A 23,495-nucleotide genomic window follows, 5' to 3' on the forward strand; every position below is an offset into this window, starting at 1 on the left:
AGCGCTTCAGAAAAGAAAAAAAAAAGTTTGATTTCACCAAAGATACTGAACATGCGGCGCTTTTGAGCCATTCTTCAAATGAAAGCCAATCAAAGGAATGTTGAAATCCATAACTTCTTTTGGAATTTTTTTGCAATACCTGATGCTTGAAAAGAGAAGTTGCTCAGCTTCCATTTGAATACGTATATCGTGTGGCTTTTGAACATGATTTTTAAGCACCTCAGGCTCCTCTCGTATATACTGCTTGTAGCGCCATTTCTCGACATTGTTCAACATTCCCGCCAACTGTTCCATATTTTTAGACGGATCTATATTGACATTGCCCAAGCCGAGAGCAGGTGAGGTCTTCAAACACCGGCGCCCGTGATGAGAAAGCACTGAAGAAGACGGGGAAGTGAGCGTGTCTCCATGGCAACGCTCAGAAGTACCGACCGATGGAGTTCACACGTTGTACATGAATCTGTCTGGACACGCTGGAAGAAGGATCGTGTCAGGAGAGCACTTGGGTGGTGTGTTTTCAAATACCGAAGATTGCATTTTAAAATCGCATCGCGCAACGTTTTGAGGTCGCAATAAAAAAACTAAATTCTGGGATTCCTCCATAACAACAACTCAATGGAGATTTTGCTAAACTGTGGGGTCTGGAGGAAAATTTTAACGAGAGGGTATAAAACTCAACAGTCCCACCCACTTCTGGTCATTTGTTTGGATCCAACGTAAAAAAAATAAATTATTAGCATCAATTTTTCGATATATTGAGAGTTTAACAGCGCGACACAGCTCTGAACCGACTCATGGACATAAAACACACCAGGCTAAATTAAAGATTTGTCTAAAATGTTCTAAAAGTTATATAATAATTTTGCCATATTTTCAAGCGCTGAGTGTTTCCTTTCTTGTGAAATATCCGCGTACTGGTCAGTAATTAGCAAAGAGCTGACTAGCTGGCGCCATGCTTTTAAACTTTTTAAACTATTTTAAGTTTTTGAAAAATGTATGCTAAACATACATGGGATTTTTTTTTTAGGTGGATCCAAACAGATGACTGGAAGTAGGTGGGACTGTTGAGCTCTATAACCCCTCTTTAAAATGTTCCCAGGGGAGGACCCCCAGACCCCACATTTTAGTAAAATCTCCATTGAGTTGTTGTTATGGGATGCACAAGGAATCCCAGGAGGCTGTTATCAGTATCTTACACCTTTTTGGTTAGAAAAGTCTTTAATGATGTAAAACACCTGAATCAAAATATTTAGTAGCTTCACTTCCTGATTTTCTTGCGATCTCACCATGAGCTCCTCCTTTTGCTACTTTTCCCTGCACAGATGATTTATTTCAAGTTGAAAGGATTAAGCTTGGGAAGAGATGGAGGGGTGAGGACAGCACTTCCTGGATAAATAGGACCTTTCAGACCATACTGCTAAGAAAAGCCACTGGAGAAGATTCAAAGATTCCTCAAAAGTGTGCAAGCGACTCAAAGCACAGCTCCAGGTCAGTTTTTGAACAGAAAACAACATTGTAGCTAAAGAAAAAATATATATAGAAAGTTGATTTTGCATAATACATCCGCTTTAACCTCTTAACTGCCGCCTGAACCGAGAGGATCTTTTTCCTCACGTCATCAGATTTTTTTTCCATCATTTTTTGTTGGGTGTTCAACTCATTTTTGTAACTTTTTTGTCAAATTTTTGTCATTTTATCGTCAAATGTTTGTAATTTTTTTGTCAAATTTTGTCACATTTTTGTAATTTTTTTTGTCATAGTTTTGTCATTTTTTCATCAATTTTTCGTCACTTTTTTTGTCAATGTTTTCTCACTTTTTTGTCACATTTCCATCATTGTTTTCGTCTCAGTTTTGTTGCTATTTTTGGACTGGGGTAAAGCCAAACTGGACAAAATGTGCTCGGTTCAGGTGGCAGGTAAGGGGTTATTAATGGACTTGATCACATTTTGACAGAGGTTTTGTCAGCTTCACCTGGGGTAAACTGACCACTGCACTCTCAGATCCATGACAAAATGGACATATTATTTACCTTGTAGGCCTTCATGAGGTCCACAGTGTCCATCGCAGTCTGCTCCAGGCCCTGGTTCTGCAGCAACGACCGCACCGTCTCTTCCATCCTGACAAAAAAATAAAAATAAATCACACAATTAAGTCAAGTTAGATCGGCCAATCATCTCCACTGCCTGCACGCCTTTCTAAGAACCATTACAGATGCTAAGCAGGTTATTTCATGCATCAAGACACATTTCGAATTAGTACACTTAAAACTGTTAGGGTGCTATGCTCAAGTAAACCGAGCAGAATTAGAAACCTAGTTAGTGTGCATTTTAGATCACCACTTTGGTATGGGAAAGCTTGAGCCCTGATTTGGACCAGTAACGCCCACAAATGGTCACGTTCGATGCTGCCGGAGGGAAAAGAACTACTCCTTCACCAACTACTACACTACTACTTTAACAAACGCTGAATTATGGATGTATTTTCTTCCAAATCAAGAAACAAAGGGGTGTAAAGTGGTTCCACAGTCCATACAATCATAAATAACAGAGAAAGCGAACCACGACTCTAATGTTAGCTTCATGCCACATGCTAACTGCTAGTTTCAAGTGCCGGTTTTTCACTTCTACTGGACAATGTGCTTCATTTTCCAGTGCCAGAATGAGACAAAACATTCTTATGGACCCGATTTAAACGCATTTGTGTGCTGCTGTGTGCTTAACCTCTTACCACCCGCCTAAACCAAATGCATTCTGTCCTCTTCGGCTATTATATAGGCTTTTGTAACACCTCATTTGAAAGCTAAGACCCACAAAACAGATCTTTTTCCTTGCGTTGTTGCTGTGTTGTGTCACCTTTTTAATGTTTTTTTTTCTTCTTTTTTTTTCTTCATTTTTGTCACATTTTTGTTGAATTTTTGTCACATTTTTGTTGATTTTTTGTCACATTTTGTAGAATTTTTGTCGCATTTTGGTTGAATTTTTGTCACATTTTTGTTGAATTTTTGTCATTTTTTTGTTGAGTTTTTGTCACATTTTTGTTGAGTTTTTGTCACATTTTTGTTAAATTTCTGTCACATTTTTGTTGATTTTTTGTCACATTTTGTTGAATTTTTGTCACTCTGGCTGAGTTTTTGTCACATTTTTGTCACATCTTTCTTGAACTTTTGACACATTTTTGTGTTGCATTTACATCCTTGTTTTCTTCTCATTTTTTGTGGCTGTTTTGGTGCTTTTTTCCAGAGCAGCTTTTTGATTAGGGTAAAGCAGAACTGGAGAAAATGGGATCCGTTCAGGTGGGAGTTAAGAGGTTAAGATATAGTTCCTTATCCATATACACACAAGTTCATGTCCACTTTAAACATCTATCTTACATTCCAGGGAAATATCATTAAAAAAAGCTGAAACGTAGTCTTCTGTATTCTTGGACGTGACCTCCATATCCTTCTTTTCAAAATGCGCTTAACAGGATTTCTAAATTGCCTCCACAATGTGCCAGCGCTGTGGTTTCGAGGCTATTGTACGGAGGAAGCACACACACACGTTTGTTTAAGGCCTGAATTAAGTGCAATCAAAACTCCGCAAAAAAAAAAGAAAAAAGAAAAAAGCGCAGCCGAGATGCCCCTGACCTTCAAGGCTCCCTATAAGCAATCTCCTATTTCACAGCGCTATGCTAGCAGGTGCATGCAAAGCAGACGAGCGCATTGGCCCATTACCGACACAATAGGCTGTTTTACCCTTCACGCTACAGGGGTTAATTGCGCCTTGAGAAAAAATAAATAAAAGCATAAAACCGAACAAAAAAAAAAGAAGATGATCACTCCAGAAGTAGAAAAGTTGAAACTGAAATTCTGAGAAGGAGGACGGGCTTTGACATTGCGAGCGGCTGGATTTGTGACAGATTCTTTTGCTTTAGTGTCAGGCAAGAAAAAGGTGGAAGATGAGATGTGATTTTCCAACTTTTAAGGGTTTAAAGTGACAGAGAAAGTCGTTCTAAAGTGTCGACAAAACAGACAGCGGTAAAAACTTACTGCAGTTCAAAGTTAGCTAGCACAAATAAGCTAGCACAACACAGCCTGAGCTAGGACAAACACAAACTGAATTTAGGAATTCCACTGAACAAAACTGAGAAAGTTTAGCACGTGTTGGAAGTAAACTGATGGACATATTTGAGAAGTCAAAGCCAGTAAGAAAAGCTTAGCTGTGTTTTAAAGGGATATTTCAGGATTTTTGACATAGGGCCTCACTTCCTAGTATCCAGAGTGTTGCTGGTACCTGTAATTCATGCAGTTCTTATATTTGAAGAGTTTCGTGGGGCTAGGCTAGTGCAAGGCTAGCGCATTTCTACAATATCAGCTAGCTGATATCGTAGAAATGCGCTAGCCTGCATTAAAAACAGTGTGACCCGCTCCACTGTGCACCTGAGGCAAATCACTTATAACATCAGACTAACCATATAAATGTCTGGGTCGATAGAAAAATTGTAACCATTTTGCATTTAAAATAACTTACATTTGAGCAGCATCAGCTTCGTGTTTGCATAAGCTACGCAGTGGTGGAGTGATCTGCTAGAAAGGTGCACTGTGTGTAAGACATTTTAATGCATGCTAGCTGATATCGTAGAAATACGCTAGCCTTGCATTAGCCTAGCGCCACGAAACTCTTCAAACATAAGAACTGCATGAAGTACAAAAAAAAAATGTGTCCAGGTACCAGCAACACTCTGGAAAATCCTGAAATATCCCTTTAAGCTAACAGGAAGACATTGCAACAATGATGCTAAAGTCAGACTATACAGAAAGTGATAGTGGCTTCCGGTCTTTTGTGTTGAAAACTACAGTTTCCAGTCTTTCCAACAAGGTCTCCGAAGATCCGAGTAGCATCTCAATGAAAATTCGTAATTTTTTTAATCCATAGATAATCATAATATAACTATAATCCATATCATTCTTTTGTTTTGTTTTGGGGGGTGCGTCTTAGCTTTCAAATGAGGCGTTTCTAGTGCTGTACTCTAGTCAAGCTTTTAGATTTGTGTAAAGTTGAACTTGGTTACAGCGGGGATTAAGAGGTGAATACAAAGTAACTAAACCAGACACAAAGAAAAACAATGTTCCACAACAAGTTCGTGCTCGTTTAATAAAGCTACAAACATGGCTCTGTTTCAGTCGCCCTGAGTGGATCAAACTTTTGAAGAGAGTGAAGTAAATGAAGAGTATCTGTTGTGTGGGCGTTGATTGGCAGAGCGTTCCTCTGTCTGCTGGCCCCCGCTGAGCTGGAGCCTTTCTGTGCCATCGCCTAATTATCAGACTGCGTTAATGACAACTCGTCCAAGTGGAGCTAACCCAGTTAGACCCTTTAAAATATTCAGCGCTGCCAAATGTTTTCTGAATACTAAATACCAAAGTGTCATTATTATTATTATTTTTTTTGGAATCAACAAAACGTTTAGAGTAAATAAACCGAAAAGGACCTTCTACTTGTCAAATTTGCAGATTTGAATTGTGAAATCAAGCTTCCATTTCCGAGGTCAACGTCTAATAACATGTGCGCGCAATTCTTCATCCAAAAATCTGGATTTCGGGAGTCGGGTCGGCGGGTTCACCGATTTAAAGCATGTTTTTTGGAACTAAACTGAAAGCATGTTTGTGGCATTGACTATTGAGGTTATTTTTCACGCTCCTATTGATCTGCCGGCTGCCAGACGGGGACTTCGGGAATGACAGGCCTTGAATACAAATGCCCCCAACATCACAACAATGTTTTTTTCTCAAATTTCGAACTTCCACCACCCCCCCCCCCCCCTTTCCTTTTCGCAGCTCCCAGGTGCACCGTGACCCCGCTGACCCCCGCATCGCCGACTAGATTCGAGGCAGGTACGGGCTCTTTACGGGCTCGTCTGTCCGCTTCCTGGTTGGGTGAAGCCGGACACCTGAAAGGCCTCCGTTGTCTCGTGGGGATTGGAAACTTTTTGAAGCGTTTCCAGCGCCACCTCTTCCATTTCAAAGTCCAGATGTGTGGGGTGTATTGATGGACAGACCTTTGGGGGCTTTTTTTTTGAAGGCTGGCGAGGGACGGGCAAGCTTTGAAGTCGTAGCTGAGGGACGAGATGACTTAATTCAAAAAAAAGAAAAGTTAGATTTGAGGAAATTTATTCGGAAGGATGAAGGGAAGAGACTAAGGTTATCATTTGCACTTTTGTACTACCACATTTCTGTCATAGTGGTTTCTGAAATGAGAAGATTCAAGTAACTGATTATTGCAAATCTAAGGGATGAAGTGTATCTCATTAAAGCCACACTGCGGAACATTCCAGGTTATATACTTTGTCACAAAAGCCACTTTAGGCGACACACTGCAATATTTTTTTCATTATCAATTTGAAACTTCATGAAACTTTAATCTTGAAACTAAGGGAAGGGAATCTTATTGGTATAGCACTTTTCATAAGACACGCTTCACACATGAAAGGGAGGGGGGTTCATTCACTCCATTTCTAGCCACAGTTTCCCCTGGGGCAGACTGACAGAAGCGAGGCTGCTCACATCTGCGCGAACGGTCCCTCCGACCACCACCGACAACTCACACATAGGTATTGGGTGGTGTCTTGCATAAAAGTAGCCAAAATGGCATATTTTTTTTTCAGCAATGACATTTTTATAATGTATCGACCCAGGTTTAAATGTATGGTTTTATTTCATTGATAAATTAGCTACAAAGATTTTAGATCTTGTTTTAACTTTTGAATAAACTAGTAAAAAAATCCAGTTCCAGTTCAAACTCAATAAATCAGGCAGGAAGAAAAAAATTGGATTTTTTTTTTTTAAGTTTGGAGTCTGTATGAGCTACTAAAGTAAATATTTAGTTGCAAAACGGTCCTGAAGTTTTGTTAAATTGAACGAATATGCGCAATGTTGTTATTTCCGGGAATCAAGGTTTTCATCTGCTGTACTTCACCTTTACTTTTGCAAAACTCTGATTAATTAACAGATATAAAAGGTGTTGTTTTTGCGGCAGAACCTAAAGCTTTTAAACCTCATGATTGTCTATGCAGCCAAGGCCAAAGGAGCAACATCTCCATGGACACGAGCTGGTGATATTTCAAGTCATTTTCATTGAGAAAAAATAAATGAAATTCAGGTTTGGCTTGTGTTCAAACGTAATGCAAAGTGTGTTAAATGGCCTTGTGCTTTTAAGGTTATCCTACTGTGTATTTTTTGTGTTGGGGGAAATTGGAGCCCCAGTAGGAAACCCACTCAAACAGAAGAACTTACAAACCATCTCTGATCACGCATGATTTTGGTCGAAAGGCTGAAGTAAAAGTGCTACGCTAATGCTAATGCTAATGCTGAACGAACACATGGATGTTAAAAACAACAAACACTGGCAAAGTTTCTTGAAAGGATCAGACGAGTCGTTTGATGAGGTTGGAGGCGAGTTCTGACTTCCCTGACACGGCGCGGCCTGCGCTGAATCTGAAATGCGCTGGTCGTCAGCAGAGCAGGAAATACAATTAAGCCACCAATCAATGTGGAGCCCGAGGTCTGCCAGTCCAGAGGCACCTGTGCACATGCAAAAGAACAACACTCCCACCGGCCGAGCCCACACTGTGTGAAAAGACCATTCATTCAGGCCGTCCCAAGGTGCACGTGAGATGACAAGTGGAGCTGATGGATTGTCGATCAAAACTACTACGAATACTACTAATACTACAACTGTTACTGCTACAATCCGGTGTGGCTTTAACATACACTGTCCCTACCAAATAAACCAATAAACTAAACTCTTACTGTGTACTTACTTACTTACTACTACCACATTTCAATCACTACCATCTTCCTTTTATTTCCATTCAAGAGTAAGCTCATCCTACTACAACAACAACTACGACTACTACTATTATTATTATGCAGCGAAGAAACGTATTCGCTAGCACTATATTTCTTCCACTACTACCACAAACATTTCTGAAACTATTACTCTTACTTCTACTGCTGCTGCTAATTCTAATGTGCTACTTTTTAAATGTACTTAGTTAGTACTAGCAGCTGCAACAACTTTCTTCCACTACAAACTACAGATACTACAACTTTGGCTGCTCCTCGTCCTACTGCTACTACTACTGTGCTACTAATGTACAACTTATTATTTCCTTCTACAGATCCTGTTGCGATTTGTTATCCGTGCTACTACTGCTGTACTCATACTAACTTCCTTCCACCATCACTTCTGCACCTACTATGAAGACTATCACTACTACTGTCAACAAATACTTCTCTAAAGAACTCACATGTAAAAAAACGATTGCTTCCGCTTTATTGCTAGTACTACTACTGTTGTTAGTGCACTTCTCAAACGCAACAAGTTTTACACAAAGTACAACACAGGGGCACGGTACATCCCCGAACTTTCATTGAGTTGCAGAAAAGTCCTCTATCAAAAGTCAGACGTTTTTATTCCCTTTTCTTCCGATTGTCAAACGCTTCAAACACTTTAACCAAAGCCTTATTATTCAAAACTATTCAAAGTGTAACCCCTGTGGTACCGGAGCCCCCCCCCGACCTTCAGTGACAAAATTCCTCCGCGGCGCAGGGGAATGATCAAAGCTCTCCCCCCCCCCACACCCCGCCTCGCCACTCACCCCGTCCCGAGCCTCTCCTTCTTGCTTCCATTTTTGCGCAGGAACGCCCAAACCACGGTGAACACCTCCTTCAGCTCCATGCAGCCACGGCCCGAGCGCCCGACTGACCCAGACGATAGCTAGAATGTGGGTCTGTAGGCTAAAATAGGCCACCTAGTCATCATATAAGCCTGAGCGCTCCCCCCCCCCCTCGACGCTGACGCACGGCGGCGGCTAGCGCTCGACCGAGTTAGCGCTGGATTGCTAACGATTGCTAAGGCTAAAGATTTGCTCCATATGCTCGCCGTTAAGCCCCAGGGGAGGGACATGGAGAGGGATGGGGAGTCCCCGCTGAGGGATGTAGCAGCAGGGCAGGGCAGGGGTGTGTGGAGGAGTTAGCGGGATGAGTTTTAGGGTTGAGGATCCCCTCTGCGTGAGAGGACTTGGAGAGTTTGGTGCGGCGAGACAAGAAGAGCTTAAAGCGGATCTAAGAGGGAATCAAAACTTTCTGTGTGAGGGCTGACGTCGTGACGAAATAACGGTGACAATTTGATGACTGGGGGAGTAGAAATACAGTGGGTTATTTATTTATTACATTTTTAGAAGTACATTAGTGATGTGACATTCATGACCGACCGGCTGTTTTGAACGGTTCGAACTGGATCTCGATTGTGAAAAGAGACTTACCCAGAACTCCCCCGAAGGAGCACAAGAAACAACGGAGCAGGTCACACAAATGCAAGCTTTTTGCACTGAAAATGATTTGTACAGTTGCAGCCTATTTGTATTAGATGTGGCGCAAGACATTCACAAAAGCATAAAGATCAGTCCCATTGTAAGTTTAGAGGATTCAAATCAACAAAGTCTGCCTTTTGCCGATTATTCAAATTTTATGTTAAAAAGAGCCAGTCTTTTGAGCGGCTCTTTGGAATGAATGGATCTCAAAGAGTCCCAGTAAAGAGCCGTAAATGCCATCACTACAGTTCATCTTTAGTGAAAGCGTACATCATGTATAATTAAGGATTCGAAGCTGTCACATTTGACAGTTATTTCAAACTTTATTTCAAATTGGTGTGGAGCACTCTTGCACACAGTACTTGGAATTACGTGTTCCCTTCTAGAAGGGTTTTGAGCACCCGAATGATCCTGGAGCTCTGTTGTCGGGGGCTTCGTGTCCCTGGTAGGGTCTCCCATGGCAAACAGGTCCTGGGTGACGGGTCAGACAAAGAGCGGCTCAGAAGCCTCTTATGAGAGACCAACAGGCCCGGTTAGAACCATGAGGCCGTCCTCCCGTGGACCCACCACCTGCAGGAGGAGCCATAAGGGGCTGGTGCCATGTGATTTGGGCAGCTCCAGTGGCTGCCCCACAACCCGGCAACGGACAAGTGGAAGAAAATGGATGGATGGAGAACAGTGAAAACAAGCTTTCACTTCAACTTTCAGCTAATGGCACACAGACAAATCTATAGCGCTGAGACAAACTCACATAGAGTGCAGAATGAGCACAGTAGCTCAAAGTTGCAAAATGCATCAGATAAGAGAAATTCCCTAAAATACATATTGAAGCACTTGAGCAGTATAGAAAAAGAAACAGGATCGAGAGATACTGTAAATAGGTTAATGGCAGGTTTGCAATTCAAGTTAGCCGGAATAATTTGCAATTGTTTCGCTGAATTTCGTCATACAGTTGTTTCAGTTTCAATGTTCTGACTTGTCGCCTCCATTCATGTGTCACTCTTTAATTGGCAGTTTTGTAGACATTACTTTTTGCTGTTCTCTCCTGCCAATAGCCACTTGAATCTCAAGCCAGGCTTCCTGCTGAGGATGGGTTTTTCTACTGCCAATGTTTTCCCGACAGTCGTTCAAGCCAAACATTTATCGTAACAAATTAATTGATCTATTGAGATTTTTAAGAGAACTCCGTGCTGATGTCTAATGCCACACTCTCATTTCATGCTAGCACTCCACAACTTCATAAACAGCGAAACAATGTGGAAATGTTGCTGGGCTCATTCCCGTGTTAAGCGACTGCTCCAACATGGCTGCCCTTTTTTACCTCATCTGACCTTGGCACTGTTGATAAAAAAAAAAAAAGAAAATAATCCAATAAAACGCCATTCATCATTTTGGCCTTGCTAGTTGTATGCACGCCCACCAAGTGATTACCTGGATTAACCCAATACTTAGTCGCACATTATCCTCTTAAGCAAAAAGGAAAAAAATAAAATCCATGGCTCTTGCAAGTAGAGGTGCTGAAGAAAGTTTTTCAAATCTAGTAGGAGACGAGCTGGAGCTGTAAACGTCATGCGGGTCAGTCATGCATGCTAACATAGGGCTAGCATTACAAAGGGGGCGCAACCTCGTGACCGCGGGCTCCTGGTGGTTGAGCTTTGACCCCAATGATGAGGCACACATCAGGAGAGGAGGGATGAGAGCAGTTAGGTCGCCCCGGCAGACATATTTCATCGTAAAAGTGGCTAACTTGAGCAGCAAGTCAATTTTACCATGTTTACGCAGAGTGAATTTTGAAGAACTTTGAAGAGGCGGGTCAAATTAACATGGCAAGACTGGAAGAAGGTGTAATATTTGGAAAATTTCGAGACTTCTACTTCGTGAAGTCTGGAGCGTTCACATGTCTTGAGATCTTTGAAAACTATCCAACTCCGAACTTGGTGGTGAAAGCTTCAAGTCCATAAAAGCGAGTGAATTAGCAAGCATATGGTGGGAAGCAGATTTACGATCCCTGCAGCGATGAATGGAATGATTGAAATTCATGGTGTTCACCTCATGGCGAACGGAAGCAGTTACAAGGAAGTCACTGCTCCGAGAAAGCAGACAGAGATTGAATTTTCCCTGAAGGCTTGTGTAGGTGGGACATGTGCGCTCCATGTGTGAGCCTGAAGAAGACATTCTAGCAGAACCCCCTCTGTCATAGTGACACCAGAAGACAGTCTATGGACTGAGATGGATTATGCCATTGAGTGATGCGGTTGATGTGGTTGAAACGCTCTTTGGCTTGACAGGTTAACTCCATTCAAAAAGGCCTGACCCTCACAATATTTATGGGATTGCAATGGATAAGCTTAAAGAGCACACTTTTCTATTCCACCTTGCCTTGGACAAGCGCTTGAGATTAGCTAAAAATAGATATGGTAATAGTGACATCCATTCATTCAGTCTAACACAGCGTTGTCATCTTGGAGCATGCCCGTGCCATCAGAAGAAATCCATTGATGGAAAAACCAGGTCATCAGCTGATCTCATTCTTTGGACACTTTGAGCTGCTGAACCTAGACAAACCTCAGCAACCCCAGATCAGAACAAGTAGCTACAAGTAAAGGGCACTTTCTTTCTAGCTTTACTAGATGTAAATTTATAACCCGGCAAGAGCCAGATTGATATTCCAGTGCCAATAACATTTGCACTGACATCAATCTGGTACCTCGTCTGGTTGAATCGTTCAGGGAGAGGTCCCATGTTTGGAGCTGCATTTGCTTTAGTTTTGAAAAAGATTTGAGTGTTTGTGTTGCAGCACCTCGTGTTTTTGTTAATTAGTGTCTTTTTTTCTCATTTCTCATTTGTGAACTCACAAATGCCTCAAGATTCCAGCTTGCCGGCAAGGTAAGTACATTTAGGCAAAAATAAAAGTACACATTAAAAACCAACAGACTTTTAACGTGCCAAACACAGACTGAGCTTGATTCTGCCCGTCATATCAAAGTAAAAACGTCAGTGTTACAAAACACCAAGTGTTGCCCACAGATGCCCCATAAACCCACCATGAGGTCAACCCCACGCCGCGCCGCTCCGGGCTACGCTGACCGGACATGGCTCCGCGCAGGACAAGCTAGATGTGGCCTAGTTCGGCGCAAGCTTGTAATCTGACCTCTTTTAACATTCCCATAAACATCATATTGAGTTTGGTTAATCCCGGGCGGAAGTTACAAGAGCTGGGGATTGTCTGACATAGTTGCTAATCCAGTGTGGTGTAAGTAAGGATTTAAAAAGGAAAAAAATTGAGCTGGTAAATTAGTGGGTATTATAATATACTACTAAAATGACCCAAATTAAGGGGTTTAGTAGCTTTTATGCTAAGCTAACAACAAACTATTATCACAGTATTGAGTGGATTTGTTACAAATAGTGGCACGGGATATCGAATTGGATATGTGTAATTTGTAGCCTAATTAGCAAGTGTCACAATAAGCCAACCAACCCAGCAAGGTTAAAGTTAAGTGAAAATTAGCGTTAGCCTCAAAATGTAAAGAATGTAAAGAATGTTAGCTTTCCTACACAATAGAGCATTAGCCAAAAACTGTGGTTAGCATCACATTAGCAAGTAGCGCAACTTTTGAAACAAAATTAAGGGGGCATTTACGTCAACATATGCTAGCATAAAAACAAGATGGCTATTTCTCAAAACAAACAAATCAAATAGAATAATATGAACAACATAAACGTAAGGCATGGACTCCATCAACAACTCAATCCTAGAAACATTAGCAATATTTGTTTGCAATATGAGCAGCCGACACAACAAAGCTTCAAGAACATGGCGGGTAATTTGCCAATGCACATTCAGAAATACAACAGAGTGACTCACTAGTCAATTCAATCTGGCAAAACATGCAAACAGGACATGTTTTGGCTTTCTTTCAAACAGTTAGCCGCCGAGCAGAGTAAATTAAAAACCCCGGCTACAATTCCAAAGTAGCTAAATTAGTAGCTGCCGCGGAATAAAGCGACCGAAATTAAGCCCAATCAGACGTAATTAAAGTGAATTTTACGAGACGGGCCAATAAATCCTTCTAAATATGAGGTGCTCTCGAAATAGTCCAGACACCTATTATCTATCTAACAGCTCTTAAGTCTGCACTGGCCACTTCAAACGCTTGACCCCCCCCCCCCTGCTTCCTAACTTAATGACCCCATATGTGTCGTCCCAAACAGAGAACTGATTCATCTGAGCCAACTCCTGCTGCCCTCACATCGTGTATGAGGAGGGGTGAATGTATACGGGAGAAGGATGGGGTTGCCAGATGTAAAGACCCTGAAGAAGAAAAGTCCCAAACCTTTCCTTATTGAGGATACCCAAGGGGATGTCCTCCGCATTTTTAATATCGATGAACTATCTCTGAGTTATGTGCCCAAAGAATGAGATCCTGACCGTCCTGAATGACCAGGTTGCTCCATCAACGGTTGTTCAAATGGTACGGGCATATTCCAAGAAGATTTATCGGGCTCACATTGTGGTTCAGAGTGGTTCAAGGAGCGTGAGATGGATTGGCCAGATCTTAACCCCATTGCGAATCTTTGGGGTTGTGCTGGAGAAGGCTTTGCGTAGTGGTCCACAATCTCCCATCATCGATACAATGAACGCAACAGGGGATCTTTTGACATCGCAGAAGTTTATTGAAACAACCCCACAGTGTATGATGCTGGAATCAAAGATAAAGGCGGGTCAACGAAATATTAAAGCGAGTGACTGTTTCGGGTGTATGTCCACTTTAAATAAGTTGAAATAGTCAATATCTTCTTTTTCTAAATCGAACAAACTCACTGCTGCTCTCGCTTCCTCCTCTCAACTTCATTCTAGCAACCATAAAAGCAAAGTTATGGCCGACTAAAAGCTAGTTGGGATATAAAGATGTATATATTTAACATGATTGATGTTGAAACTCTGTGATAACTGAGCTTTGACTTTAAAGATACATGACAACAAACATCCAGACTCTTTGCCCACACGAAACAGCGAGCAACCTTCCTCCCAAAACATAAAAAACCAAAAGGCGATGTGCACAAGCCGCCTTTGCAACTTGGGTGTTGGAGAAGGGGAGGGCAGGGGAAAATGAAAACGGCAGACTTGGTGGTGGCGGTGTTGGGGGGTGGTAGGGGTGGGATGGCTGGATGATTAGAGGAGAGGGGCATTGATCTGCAAACAGGCACCAGTCGCTCAGCCCTCCGGAGAGCCAGCTGCACAGAGCTGGTAATGAGAGAAAAAGCATGCATGTAGCCCCCGTCGGTGGACCACGGAGGGGGGCGAGGAAGGCGTGACGGTGCCAAAACAATGTTTCCTGAATATCTCCACTCTCTGAATACAAAAATCAATCTCACAGTTTTGCTTTGTCCATTCCCTCCCCGCTCTGGAAAAAAAGTGTGTTTCATAAGTTACCGATGCCCTGTGGGGTCTGGTCATCGGAGTGGATTAGCCATCTCTGCATGAGCTGCTGAGGGAAACGGCTTCTCACAGAGGAAACCGACCGAGGCAGAGACAGTCACAACTCTGCGGTGTCAAAAAGAATCCCAAATGCACCAAAGCTGGCGGGCAACAGAATCACAGGTGCAAACTCCTTTCCAACTCCTCCAATCGAAATGATCAGGTCTTCTGGACTGTCATTTAAACACTAATGCGAATAATGGCTTACACTTGTGTTTGAGGTTTAAGGTTGACAAGCTTCTTATATTAAAGCCCCCTGTGTGTGAAGTGAAACTGTATGTCACTATTGTTGCCACACTTGCCCCTGCCTTAAAGTGACCTTAGAATGTTTTATTGGGCACCTTTCGCTTTGATTCCAGCTCATTCGCAGTGGTGTTGTTTCGATAAGCTTCTGCGATGTCCAAAGATCTTGTATTGATGATGAAAGAGTGTGACCACTGCGCAAAGCCTTCTCCAGCACATCTCAAAGATTCTCAATGGGGGCAAAGATCTGGACTCTCTGGTCGATTTGACTCAACTACCTCCAACTTTCAGTTTGAAAACTGGATGGTTCAAGCAGAGCAGCTATACTGGCACTCTTTGGGCTATAAAACAAACCCCCATTACCATCTGAACCCTGTGTGACGTCAAGTTCAGTCAAAGAAAGTGCCTGTACCCTCCAAATACTGACAATTATAAAAGAATCTTTGCACAGTTAAAATCAAGTAGCAAAATGTCCTCATAAAATTCTACACAATTGGCTTTAAAACTATACAATTTGTTATTACAGAATCAACTGTGGCACAAACTTTAGTTCCAACACACTTTTTACCCATCCACAAACTTTCCCGCCCCCTCTGGCCTGTTTACACCATCAGCGGCACTTGAGACTCCGGGGACGGCGCGTTCAAAGACCCTGCGCGCGAGGCCGTAAATCCGAACACACCAACTCATCGTGGTCTGCTGCCGTTGTTAGCTTTAGCCATAAGTCTCCCACTTCCTGCCTGGGGGTGGGGGGGGGGGCCTTTCAAGGCGGCCATGACTCAAAGGCGAGTGGACGTCTCGTAAACGGCGCAGACTTGGCCGACTGGCGCGCACGTGTTTCTGGTGACAGCCGTCCCGCCGCGGCAACACGTCCGGTACAGATGGGTTAAACAGACCGCGTTGTTTTTAATGGTGCGGCTAAAAATGTTACTATGATATTAATAAATGTATTTTAATATATTTAGCAACTTTAGCTTTAGTTAGAGGAACTTAAGCGTCTTCGGGCCGTCATTCATTTCAATCGTAGATAATTTGATGTTTGAATTTAGTTGTTTTGACATGATTTAATCCCATTTAGATTTAATTTAGACCCTTCTTAGACACAGTTTAGTCCTGATGTGATGTTGACCTAGGCTTAGAGGCACTTTGAAAATCAAGTATTGTATGTAGTGTGAAAAGTTTGCGAACCACCGTATATCGCAGTAGGAAATGGGGGCAGGCTCCGGAAGTTCCTCGCTCGAATGGACTTTACATTTAAACTTTCTTGTCTCTTTAAAGCAGTACTAAGTAACTCTTCCCCCGAGAGGCCATAAGCGCAACTGCAGGTGTAGTAGCAAGTTACGATTTTTTAACTTATTAATTGTCTTGGAGAGTAAATACTACGCTGACAGGAAAAGCGAAGGGAGAGAGGGATACTGTGCATCCAATTATACAAGGAAATATTTGTTTTCGCTCAAACTTGGCTGTAAATACTGTTTAAAGTGACGCTAGCCCGCAGTTAGCTTTGCCCGTTAGCCTGTTAGCTTCTTCTTCGTGATTCCATTAGTGTGTATTGCTTTCTCCGCACCGGTGGCAGTCAAGTTGCAAACATGGTTTTCTGTCCAGAGACACCAGGGGGAGATGAAAGACCCTCCAATCATCCCATAAACACTTGTATTACCCCCACAGGGACTACGGAAAGGATTTATTAAGGTAAACACGTTACTTAGTACTGCTTTAAGTCATTTTTATACATTTTTTTCTTTGCCCTATTTTTATTTTTGTATTAATCTAAACAGAGGAGCTGGCTCCGAAAAACCAAGCTAAATTGCTAGCATGAGCAAGCTTCAGCTAGCCCCTGGGAGGAGCCACCATCATTTAGTCCATTCTTTATTTACAGTCTACGGTCACAAAACTGGGCTCAACAGATGTATGTGCTTCTATGTCACTCCAACAAAACAGAAAAGAAAAATCCTAATTAAATTTGATTTACACTGATTTTTATCTAAAACAAAAAAAACTGTGTGTGTTATGAGCAAGATTTGACAATTTCATACAGTACATCATAATATATATGTCAGGCTTAGCATTATACGTGACAGCCATTGGACAGGCATTCAACCAATCACAAAAGCTCATATTGGCAACACTTCCAAACCGCTTGAATGGCAATGAATGTCTTCCTTCTGTCCAACCTCCACATACAGTACGTGTAAGTATACTTGCTAACAACAACAAAGAGCTTTTAGCTTTCTCTGAGGACGTAATCTCCACAGTCTTAAAGAGGATAAGCAATCACTGGAGAGCAATGACAATCACGAGAAGCTGGGGAGGTGGAAAAAAAAAAGTAAATTTGTTGTTTAATTAATTACCTTTGAACTTGCACCTCATCTTCCAACCATTCTTAATTCAGGGTCAATGGAGGTCGCCTTGTCCGTCCAACCTGTCTGAACTGTCCTTGTGGAATTCCAATAGACTCAATTCAATAAGAGCTGTCCTCTTTTTTGGTAACGGACCATTCATCCACTGTCCAACATGACCTCGCCTGTCCTGTTTCTGACTGGAAATGCCTTACGGTGAGACATTACCCATATGGACTTTGGCGGTGGGACGGCCAGGGTGGGCTGAGCTAAAGGGCTAATCCGTGGCTGGGTGTAATGACCGCAGGCCCTGGGCTGTAGTTGTCGGGATGTGGTGGAGGGTAAGGGGGAGGGGGGCACGTGACCTGGGAAGAGGGGGGGGGGAGGCAGACGTCTGGGGATAAGTGGTCAGGCACTGGAGGAATGCATACAGGATTCCTAAAATGTATTCCAAACAGCAAAACGACCAAAAGCTTGGAATCTTTAAGTGTTTGTGAATCCCCTTTCTAGTTCCGAGACTCTAGCAAGAGCAAACGTTGCACCTGCTCTCACCTACAATATCACAGGTTTGGTATTTTACCTCTTGATTCGGCAGAAGTTGGCACAGTTTATGAGTCTTCTGTGTGGTTATTATCAGTTATCTTTCGTGACTTTGCGCCCGGGTAAGCTGTCGGGTCACACATTTCTCTGATTGGTTAATATCCCCGTCAATCCCTCCTATCGGAACTCACGGAGATAACACCGGGGCCCCTGACTATGCATTTTTGTGGATGAATTGGAAAAGCGTGTTGTTTGCTTGGGCATACTAATACAGTATGCTCTCAATATCCATGTGGAAATGGGCCCAATCGTTGCAAGCCCAGTGCTGTGGGGAGTAGATGCTTAAAGGCACTACACCTGTTTTGTCCTCCTTTAGTATATTGGAAACGCAGACAACTGTGGGGCAAACGCTGACGATCTGATTACAAAGCATCTGTGTTTGTAGCATTTCTGAAACAATGACCCTGCAAGTTGTGAAATGTGTCGATAAACTCGTCCCTGTGAAGAATCGGGATATTACAAATGAGTTAGAAAAGCAACAATGAGTTTGGACAACGACTAACATATTCATTTAGTGGCTTCCTTTTCCATTGTTGGAGTAAAAAAAAAATGAAAAAAATGCTTAAACTTGGAAATTGTTGTACTCAAAGATAGGTGACCCAAATAGTTACTCAAGTGCAAGTGCTGAATAGTCTCATGTTTTGGTGTTGAAGGACAGACAGCACATACAATAACACACCAAAAAAGAAGATGTAGTGAATCATTTCCAATAGAATACACTATATATAATATATACAAGAGAGTCATTCAAATTTGTTGCATTTATATTTATAAACATGAAGGTTTTGCTCCTGGAAAGTGGAAAGAGAGTAACCAAATTTTCCAAACTATTTTACTAAAGTATAAGTAAAAAGTATTGGGACTTACTTAAAGGGACTATACAGAGTGTAAGAATGTTAAAATTAAGTATTTTCCTCCCCCTACATGTTCCAGCCATGTCCTAAGGTGTAGAATGACCTGTTCACCACAACTGCCTCTAAAATCCTGCACCGTCACTCAGAAAGGTGTTACTTCGGGTCCGAAGTGCCGTCATGCACGAGCTTAATATAGAAACTGCAGTTACGTTAAGACCTGAGGTGGCAGTAGTGAGTATAGAAATGACCAACTTACACAGTCTCATTAAGTACATGTGCCTGAGATCCTGAGTAAATGTAAGTAATTGGATCAAAAATTCCGGTGCCAATCTTTGTTCAAAGGAGAGACATGTTAGCTGTCAGCGTTTACAAATAGCTGCCGCATGATTAGCTTGCGCCAGTACAAACCATTAGCCGCAGATGCTAACTCATAATAGCTTCCTGCAGTTTGTAGAAACCGTGCTCTTTCCTTTGACAACCTCCAATGGACAGCTCATTAATTCCACCTCCCACCACCAGGGAGCACTGTGCTGTTTATTTTTTTTTCTTTTTCACCCAATCATAGCTAGTGTGACACCTCGCCTGCAGTCCCAATAATCAACTGCTTTAACAAGCTTCGGTGTAACTTCATTTCACCTCCATCTGTGTCATACATGGGACCTCGATTAATTAGCGGATCGATGGCGCTCGGGGTCACAAACGCGACAGTCGCTTTAAAAGATCCGACGTCCACTTAGCACGATTTGCGGTTGTTATCTTTGGAAGACGCATTGACGGAGCGGGGTTTCTGGTCCCATAATGCGCAACAAATAACGAGCCTGGGTCGATAGAGGAGACAGGGCTGTAGCCGAGGCTAACTGCATGAGGGCTAATAAAAGTGAGTTGTTAGCTCGGTGAATACATAGCGATAATGTTTTTGCTGGAGGCAGTGGTGCTTTATATGTGCAAGGAAGGCAGTAAGTGATTATTGTAATTGGGTTACAAAATAATAAATATGCGTTCTTGTCTTCTACGGAAAAAAATATAAATAAATGATAATAAAAGTGAAAAGGAAATTGAAGAGGGAAGCAATCCATGCAAGAGTTGGTTTAAATTTTAAAGTAAAATGATGTAAAGTGAGTTGTTATGGTACAAAAAATAAAAAAAAAACACTAATGAAATGCTACCTAAATGTGTAATAACATGGTAAATAATGGTAATTACATTGAAACAGGCTGCACACAATTAATGAATTATAACGCCCTAAACTTAAAGTGATAGTCTGTAAGTTTCATTTTTTTTCTAATATAATAGAGTGTGTCTGGGTCACATTTTCCTTAAGTCCCTCCCTTCGCTGATCTCAGCAACCAATCAGAATCCCCGGTGCCATCACTTTGACCCATGAGACGAGCTAACCACTGACCCAACTTGTCAGGTCCAATCAGAAGGGAAGGCTTGATTACTTACTCCTGAAATACTTTAAAAAACTTCTTCTCTCACTCCGCATTTTGCAATCTAGGACCGGCTTTCAGGTCCAATCAGGAGGAGAGGGGGCGGGGCTTGATTGTTTACTTATCTGTCTCTCTCACACATTTTGCAATCTCGCGGACTATCACTTTAACATTATGAGAACATTTTGACATTTTGACAGTTTCAACACAGGACCTTCCGTTACATATACATAAAAACAATCTTAGCTATAGTCTTTTAAGCAATTTCTGAAAAAAAAAAAAGTCAAAATTATACTACTATTACTAAACCGACACTAAGTAAGGAAAATCATGACTAAAACTGAGCTTGAGCACATTGCTTTACTATGCATTTTTGGTTTAGGCTGTGCTAGCAAAAAATCTGCATATCTCAGTCAGATGGAAGTGATTTGGTGAAACCTTGTGCAGCGCTATCCAGGATTAAGACTTTGACTTACCAAGAAACTTTATGAAAACACCACTACACACAAAATAATGATTGACTGGGAACCTACTGACCGAGATTTGCTCTGCGTTGGCTCGTAATTCCGCTAATTAAAACCAACCGCACCGTTGTTCCCATCTGGCATTTGGGCACCACGCCATTGTAATCTAACTAATCTGCTACCAGTAAACACACGCGTTGCCGTTTAGCTAACCAAATATCTCAACGACGATTAGCTTGTCTTCCAAACATCTCCGCCTTTACCCCGGGGTCCGCTATTGAACGGCCGAAATGACTGCGATCCACCACGGTGACACCGGAGAGAATGAGAGGGTGGCCTGAGCGGAGGAACGGGCGCCTTTCGGGCAAATGCGTTTTAAGGACATAATGGGATCGGCCAATGAGATCCATCCATTTTGAAGAGCCGGGCCCGACACGGACACAAAGTTATCTGTCTGCGCAGGGACCGATCAGGGACGCGCTCGGTATCTCTGTTCTGTAATTGCGCCGGTTTCTCTTCGATCTGTGGCGATTGCTTTGAACTTTACAGATGGGTCTGAAAGTGGTGAGTGCAACATCATGGGTCTTGGTTAAGTTTAAGGGAATAAAGGTAACGCTTCACCCAATTAGAGCGCAGTATAAAATGTTGCTAGCCTCCAAACCTGACACTTGTAACTTCAGCAGTTGGCCTCCGTGGAAATATCACTGTTTTGGTTTCACAAAAAGGTCTGTCACAACTTTTCACAATACAATCCAACACTGAAAAAGAGGGACATTATCTAGATGGGTCGGACATGGACACACAGGTCTAAATACATTGTCTATTGATTGTAGCCTTCATCTATCTTCTTTGGGTTGAGATAGTGTATTTTATTGCAAAGAGCGTCAAAGATGGCACCCGCTGTCACCACAAAATGATCCAAACTTTGATCTGAAATACTTTTACTTCTCAGCTTTGTTTGCTCAGGAGCGTTGAAAAACCTCTTTCAACAATTGACAGATATTAAACTGTTAAAATGTCATTAAAAAAGTGTAAAATAGTTGCCTTAGTGACACTGTAACGTGAGCGCTATCACATCTGAGCATGCCATAGATCAGGGGTCTCCGAGTAAATTTCCCTGGGGGCCAAAATATATCAGGAGTGCATCGCCGGGGTCCATAAACAAAAGCTCCAGTAAAATGATTGGGAAAATACTATAGAGGGAACTGTTTTCAATCAATGAATAATAATGAGCCTGACAGGACTGTAGTTTGTGGGTAAAGGCACGCACACGCTCTGAAACTAAGTCAGAGTGCTGGATCAAAATGACACTAGTGAAGAAAAGATAAAAGATCCGCACCACTGTTAGCTCCCAGGTTTTTAATATAGCTCACCAAGCAGTTGACAGGACTGTAACCTTGGGCTTACACTTCACAAGCCTGTGTCACAAGTCTCTGCTACACTGTAGTCATTATTCATTCACTCAGCACTTTGTGGTGGTAAGCTGCTATTGTAGCCGCAGCCGCCCAGAGGCAAACTGTCCATTTACCACGTGATTATAATATGTTGTTTATATCCTGATCTCCTCCATAGACTGTAAAAAATAATGGACGTCTTCTGCTCACTCCTCCCCGTTGACCATAATGACCACGGTCGTGGGGGAAGTCATGGCGGATTTACAGACTCCCCCTCCCCAGCTCTGACGACGCATGTTCCTAAAAAAGGGCATAAGGGCGGGATCTTCACTGTAGACTCCGCCCTTGCGTGACGTGTAGCTCACGCAAGGGCCAATGCTAACAGTCCGAGCCTCATTAAGTACGAGATTTCTAAAATTCTTCTTACGAAAACCAGCCTGGTTTCATAAATTGTGATTAACCCAGCGTTATCTCAGGACGAAGATCTAGCCTAGTCTAGTGTTGAAAAAAATTAAAACCAGTCGTTAAAGTTGTTTTTAAGGTGTCTAAACTCCAATGCTTTTCAATGGGGGCCTAGTGGCGATATGGAGGTACTACAGCAATGGCGGCCCCCAGTGTCGTGGTCATAAAGCATTGATCTCCTCTTATATCAGTGCCCTCTGCTGGACACGTGTGCAATACTTTCCTTTCTTTTTTCAAGCTGCCCCCTAGTGGCTGGAGTGAGCACTCTGGTCATAACTCCGCACAGGAATGGGCCGGATTTAATTATCTCGCGGGTCGGATTTGGCCCGCAGGCCGCCTGTTGGAGACCCTTGCCATAGACCGTTTATAGCAATGGACTGACAGCGCCCCGTAGCGTTGAACAAAGCTTGTTCATGCTAGCAATTTGGAAATGTCTTTTGAACCAGCTCTATTATACTGTATATTAATGAATGTATTGAATATTATTGGACGATGTTGCGCATGTTAAGACAAACCCGTAGAGGTCAGAATGACAAGCCTGTGTTCAATAATGACTTACAGAGGCAAAAACGTTTCAATGGAAAGTCCATAGGCGTCACGGACATCCGCTCTGTGTCCGTGACTTCCTTATGATTTCTGGAAGAATGAGGCTATAATTCATCCATCGCTATTGGCTGTCTATGGAGCATGTGAAAAAATTACCCAAACTGAGAAATGGCAAGGTCCTATTCCAAATGATTTTGATAACAGACCCCCAAAAAAAAGCATTGTTGGGGGCAAATCACTGCCAAATTGTTCATGTATCGAGGTCGTAGATAAACTTTACACGTTGCATCTCACACAAATGTATTCCTTTTCTTCCAAGTCAGTATTCGCTC

At 42.3% G+C, this 23,495-nt stretch overlaps 1 protein-coding gene across 4 annotated transcripts in view; it reads right to left on the reverse strand.

Annotated features, from left to right (window-relative positions):
- LOC306981805 (nck-associated protein 5-like) overlaps positions 1-23,495 on the reverse strand; it is a 220,556-nt gene that overhangs the window by 64,363 nt on the left and 132,698 nt on the right. For all 4 annotated transcript variants that reach the window (XM_079581485.1, XM_079581486.1, XM_079581487.1 and 1 more), the window contains one exon: positions 2,031-2,118. In XM_079581485.1, coding sequence (XP_079437611.1) covers positions 2,031-2,118 — 88 coding nt within the window. The remainder of the gene's footprint in view (positions 1-2,030; positions 2,119-23,495) is intronic.

Source organism: Gobius niger (assembly GCF_951799975.1).
Source record: "Gobius niger genome assembly, chromosome: 23".
In the NCBI taxonomy this organism is placed as follows: domain Eukaryota; kingdom Metazoa; phylum Chordata; class Actinopteri; order Gobiiformes; family Gobiidae; genus Gobius; species Gobius niger.